The following is a 6,000-nucleotide window of genomic DNA, read 5'->3' as shown; positions in this document are numbered from 1 at the left end:
GGTCTGGCCTCCTGGAGTTCCCACTCCGGTGGCTTGTGCTGGGGATCCCCTGCCCCACTGAACGCCCCCCTTGGCCAGTGATCTTCAACCTCTGACCTCTGCTTCCCCCTCACCTCCCCACACGGCCTCGGGAAAGCGTTTGCCCGACGTGCTGGCCGCTCCGAAGGGGAAACTGAGGCCCGGAGCGACCCGCCGTCCCCCAGTCCCCGCGGGCCTCCCCCTCAACTTCGGGCCTGCGCGTGTGGAAGGCGCCCCGCAGACCCAGGATTTACCTAGAGGAAGGCTTCGATCGACGGGCTCGCTCTCCCAGCTCGAGGGACCCCCCGGGAAACCAGCGGAAAGTAGGGGCGTCAAGCCCCAGCTCTTGCAACCAGCGCCACGTTCACTGCGCATGCGCCCTGCCCTGCCCACGCCCCCCTCGGGCGGCGGGAAAAGGAGGCGGGGGCGGTTAATGCGCAGGCGCGTGCTCGGCCTGAGGCCGGGCCGGGGCCGGCGGTCGGGAGCGCGACTCCGCGCCGGGCTCAGCGCGCAGGCGCGAGCTGCCCGCCTCGCTCGGAGTCGGCTCGGGAAGTGCGCAGGCGCGGGAGTTTCTGGCAGCAAGCAGACGAGCCCAGGCCGGCGCGGGGCCTTGTGGGAGGGCTTAAGGAAGTAAAATGGCGGACCTGGCGAACGAAGGTAGGGGAGGCGCCGTCGGGGGCCAGCCGGCGGCCGGGGGGCGGGCGGCGGGAGGCCCGGGGGCCACAGACCCGAGGGGTGGGCGCCCCGGAGGGTGGGGGGCCCGTCCGCCCCGGGAGAGCGGCCCAGCTCGTTCCGCAGCCGCCCCCCAGCGCGTCCCCCCAGGCCGGGCTCACCGGCCCGGCCCATCACCCCCGGCAGCGCTGGCCCTGCCGCCGTCCGGCCGGGGCGCCCGGGAGGCCGCTGCGGCCGCGGCCCCGAGGCCCTTCCGCCCCGCGGGCCAGGCCGGGGGCCGAGGGGGCGGGAGGCGCGGCCTGGGCGCCTGGGCCTCGGATGTAAATAGCCCCCGGGCCTGGTGGTGGGCCCGGCGCGCCGCGCTCGCTCCCGCCCCTCGTCCTCGGGGACCCGCCTCCCCGCCGCCGGCCCGCGGGGCTCTCTCGTCCTCCACGGCCCGTCCCGTCTGTCTTCACCCCGCGCCCCGAGCTGGGCCCCCGCTTCCTGCCGGTTCCCCCGGTCCCTCCGCGGCCACCGAGAGGGGCGCCTCGGGCCCCCGCCGCAGGATGGGGGCCGCCGAACGCCCCGGCTGTTGGGGCCCTTTTTCGTTGCCCGGGCAGAGCGCGTGTGACTTCCCTCCTCTGTCGGGCGCTGACGTCCCCCCCCCCCACCCGATCCACGAGCGTTTTTGACAAGGTTACGGTTCCGGATGCCCCGGAGGAAGCGCTCCGCGAGCTGCTGTCTGCTTCCATCGGCAGCGGGGTCGATGCCGCTGTAGCTTCGGGACTTCCGAGGCCTATTTTTAGCTCCCTCCGTTTCTAGGTGCACAACCGCAGGCAGGCCGGCTACCTCCCTGGCCCCGATTCCCCCCGCACCGCGCTCCCTGCGATGGGGGGGGGGGGGTCCTGGGGTTCCCATGCTGAAATGCACGAATGATGATAATGGGGGCCCACCCTGGTGGAGCACTGAGGATGCTCCAGATACTGTTCAGAGTCTTGACGCGTGTTGTCCCCGGTAGTACGCGCTCCTCGCAAAAGCTGCACGAGGTGGGTCCTGTTAGCCCTGTTCTCGGTGTGGAAACGGAGTTAAAGTGGTTAAGTTACTTGTCCAAGGCAGGTCACCCAGCCAGTGAGGAGCGGGCATGTGAATCAAGGTGGCCTGGCTTCAAGGCCCCCCACCCTGCTTTGGCCCTCTCATGCCACGTCTGTTTTGTAAGATAAAGACGCGGGTAGAGGGTTGAAGTGTTCTCTTCATGAGATCCACGTAAAGGCAGGAGAGGAGCTGCATAAGTGGGAGTCAGTATGACATACTGGATATGTTTACACCTTGGGCCCATTCAGTTTCTTGATTCAAGACTCGTAGATCCGGCATCATATTCGCCATCTCCATTTGGGTGTCTCAGAGGCACAGCAAACAAAAATTTCTCTTTCCCCCCAAACCTGCTCATCCCACAGTTTTTCCTCCATGGTAGTACATGGCAAGTCCCTTCTTTGGCTTAAAAGCCCTGAAGTCTCCCTTGACTCCTCTCTTTTCTCCTGCGCCACAGCACAGCCTGTCAGTTCGACCTTAAAAAGATTTCCAGAGGGGGCCGCTTCTCACCACCGACACTGCCACCACAGGGGCCTCCCTGCCACCCTCACCCTTCTGCCAGCGTCTCAGCCCAGAAGCCAGGGTGGCCCCCCGATACCGCCCCGTCCTCCTCTGCCACCACTGTCCCCCGACTCGCCGTGCTTTTACCACTCTGGCCGTCTCGGTGTCCCTCGGATGGTCCGTCCACTCCTCTTATTTATGCCTTTGACCCTGCTGGTTCTTCTGCCTGAATCCGTCTTCCCCCGATAGCCTGGGGCTCCCTCCTTCGCCTCCGTCCGATTTTTACTCAACTGTTACTTGATGATTGAGAACTTCTCTGACCACCTATTTTAAATTGGGTCCACACTCGCTATCCCCTCTCCCCTGCTTTATTTTCCTCCACAGCCCTGACACCATCTGGCAAGCTGGCTTATTGTCTGCTTGACTCCCCCTCCCCTAGAATAGGAGCTCCAAGTGGGTGGGGATTTTTCTCTGTGATGACCCCCGATGGTTCCCTAAATTTAGAACGGTGCCTGCCACCCAGTAGGTATCCAGGAAATGTTTGTTGAATGAATGAATGAATGAATGCATTTATCAGTGAGGACCCTCATTGTGAGGTATACTTTTGAGCACAAAGGGAAAACTGTGAATTCCTGTTTTCCAGGGATAGCATTTCTAGCACGTGTGCTGGCACATGAGCTGTCACTTGTAAATTGCGTAATTGAACGGGTAAGTGTCAAATAGAGAAACAGAATTTCTCTTACTTACAGTTTTTGCCTGATAAATGCTGGACTCACCTCAGACTTTGCCTCTGACGCTAGTCCTGGCATCGTTGTCCTCAGGACGTCAAACCTTAGTGGCTTTTTGTGCCTCCCATATCCCTGCCCTTCTTGAATTGGTTGCGATGTGTTTCTCGCCCCCGTTTCTGGCTTTGGCTTGTGCAGCCCGCTAAGATGTTTAATTTCGTATCCACAGTGTGAACTGGGCCTTCCTGTGCGTTTGGAAGCCTCAGGGATTGGCCCAAACTGTGCTTTCTTTCCTGCTGTTTAAGCTCCAGTCACACGGCCTCTTGGCTTCTGTCTTTCCAGCCTGGGGTCCTAAGCTGGTCCTTCCTCACACCCGACCCCTCTGTCTCTGTTCTCTGGGCCGTTGCCACCTCTGTGTGAGTCTGAGGCAGTGGCTGTTCCCCCGGGCTGGACGTCAGAGTCACCTGGGGAGCTTTCTTAAAATGCTCAGTCCCCACACCCGCCCCACCCATTCCGATTCTGCGAGGTGTTGGGTGGGCCCCGGGTGTCCGTCCAGTTAGAAGGCTGCACCAACGATCCTGACGTGCAGCCAGTGTTGAGAACCAGTGGGCTGGGTAGTACATGTCAGGAGTGCTGTGTTGTGTACAAAGACAGGTTTCCAGTTGTGAATACAATACAGCGTCTTGTTAGTCCTTGTTGCCATGGTGATCTCTTCAGGGATGGTGACAGCGACTCCCGCAGCCCTTTCTTGGTGGTCCTGTAGCCCCTGACTTTAAAGTCCAGTTGGAGTGCTTCTCTCCTGGGAGAAAGAGAGAGTGTGTGTGTGTGAGTGTGAGTGTGTGTTTTTTACACTTGTGTCCTGGGATATTCTCTTCTGCTTGGCATTTCGCTGTTGCTACGTCCCAGACTCGTTACTCGTCCTTTCTCTGGAGCTACTCTGCATCATAGGCTGACGTCAGGCTTTGAGGCAGCGCAGTGTTATTCCCTGGTGAAGGTGAAGAGTGGGAAGAGGGTGATAGCGTGTCTGAGCTCTGGGAAGTCTTTGAGTCTAGATGCCAGCAGCAGAAGGGACCGTGCACGTGTGATGAATCCTTGCCGGCCACCTGGGAGACCACAGAAAGCAACTTTGGCCCTACTGACATTTGGGGCCGCGTGATTCTCTGTCGTAAGGGCTGTCCTGTGCCTTGGGGGATGTTTAGCAGCATGGTAGCATCCCTGACTCCAGCCACAAAGTGCCAGGAGCTCACCCGTCCCCTGCACCCCTGCCCCAGGGGTCATGGCAACCCAATGTGTCCTCAGACTTGGCAGAGTGTCCCGGGGCAGGGGACTGGTATATGATGAGGTGGGGCCCAGGCTTTGCCTTGGAGACAACTGGGTTTGTGTTTTGACTCAGTCTCGGACTCTCTGAGTGACTTTGGGCAAATCCATAAGGCCTTTGAGCCTCAGTTTAATGGCCAGCAAAATGGGCATAATGATGATTGCAATATCCCATGGCTGCTGTGGGCAGTGGCTGCATTAACATGTGTAAATTATTTAGCACCGATCCCAGGCCACAGTGACAGTAAGTGGTAGCTATTTTTACTACAGGGGACTCGTGCTATAGACACATTTAGCTTAAGTGCTCAGCAAAGGGAGAGCAAGAACTAAGTGCACAGAATGTGGTGACTCCACGCCCACTGGGCGAGATGGCCCTGAGGCCGGCCCCTGGCGGGAGGCCAGTGGAACTGGGCCATCAGTTGCCCTGGGTCCTGTCTGGCCTCTCGTTGCATGGTAATCTGGTCATGGGGTCTCAGGCTTGGCACTATAGACATTTGGGCCCAGATGATTCTTTGTTGTGGGGCTGCCCTGTGCAGTGTAGGATGTTGATCCGCTTCCCACTAGATGCCAATAGTGCCCGTCCCCCAGTCATGACAACCAAAAATGCCTCTCCACATTGCCCAGTGTCCCCTGGGGGGAGCACCATTGCGCCCGCTTGAGAACCACTGATCTAGCCTGAACAGGTGTCAGTCTGGAGATGTTCAAGGGTCGTGTGGTTTTTCTCACTTTTTTTTGGTGATTGGCCCTGAGCTAACATCCATTCCAATCTTCCTCTATTTTGTATGTGGGATGCTGCCACAGCGTGGCTTGATGAGCGGTGTGTAGGTCCGCGCCCGGGATCCAGACCCACAAACCCTGGGCCACCAAAGCAGATCACGTGAACTTAACCACTACGCCACCAGGCCGGCCGCACTTTTCTCAGTTTTCGTCTTACTCTGTGACTGCAAACTCTGAGAGGGTGAGCTGCAGCTGAATTTTTACTGATGAGCTGGGACTCAGACAGGTGGAGTCCCCAGCTAGCCTGGTTCTCACCACCCCCTTCCCCTGCCCTAAGCCTCATTTTTCGAATTTGTTCATGAGGTTGTGATAAACACGAACCCTGGGGTTTGTCCCGAGGTTGCGGTGTGTCCGTTTGACTCTCCGGTGCCCTCCTGTCCCCAGCAGATGGGCCTGGTGGTCGCTGAGGGCTGTCCTGTGACCTCAGAGGCTGCAAAACCTTTATACTCTTTGCAGAAAATGTAGGTTTTGCCCAGGATCCCGTGTACAGACAGAAGAGACGGTAGTTCTGCAAGTCTAAAACTTTTCAGCCATGTCTTCAGCGTGCCGCTCAGTTAACTGGAAAATGAGATTTTCCCAGCAGCCCCTCCCCCCGCGCATCTGCTGAGTGCTGGGGCTCCCCGGTCCAGTGTGTGCTGGTGCCCCGAGGCAGTGGAGGTCACAGGAATTGGGTGAGGTTAGAGCGGGGGAGCCTCAAATGGCCTTGGGGGGAGGGACAGTGTTGGGGGTTTGGGGACAGAGAAATGTTACTTACCTGCTGAATTCCGGCCTAGTCAGTGGGTTCAGGCACGGAGAACAGGCTGGGATAGAATGGGCGACGGGGGCTGGCCATTTGCGAGGGAGTTGGGTGCATGGGGGTCCAAGAAGGCTTTTCTCCTATGATGAACCCTGCGCATGAGAAAGGCCGAGGCGGCGGCAGGCC

General features: G+C 59.3%; 1 protein-coding gene across 12 annotated transcripts in view; it reads left to right on the top strand.

Annotated features, from left to right (window-relative positions):
- Positions 1-412: 412 nt before the first annotated feature.
- RANBP3 (RAN binding protein 3) overlaps positions 413-6,000 on the top strand; it is a 52,595-nt gene continuing 47,007 nt past the window's right edge. For 3 of the 12 annotated variants that reach the window (XM_070272559.1, XM_023644549.2, XM_070272557.1), the window contains exon 1: positions 458-675. In XM_070272559.1, the coding sequence (XP_070128660.1) occupies positions 654-675 (22 nt within the window). In that variant the 5' untranslated portion in view covers positions 458-653. Of the gene's footprint in view, positions 676-6,000 lie in introns of all 12 variants that reach the window. The other 9 variants (XM_023644547.2, XM_070272558.1, XM_070272560.1 and 6 more) reach the window with 9 other exon arrangements.

The sequence above is a fragment of the Equus caballus genome, chromosome 7 (assembly GCF_041296265.1).
Source record: "Equus caballus isolate H_3958 breed thoroughbred chromosome 7, TB-T2T, whole genome shotgun sequence".
Taxonomy (NCBI): domain Eukaryota; kingdom Metazoa; phylum Chordata; class Mammalia; order Perissodactyla; family Equidae; genus Equus; species Equus caballus.
Note: the sequence above shows the minus strand (reverse complement) of the source record. Positions and strands in the feature narration are given on the sequence as shown.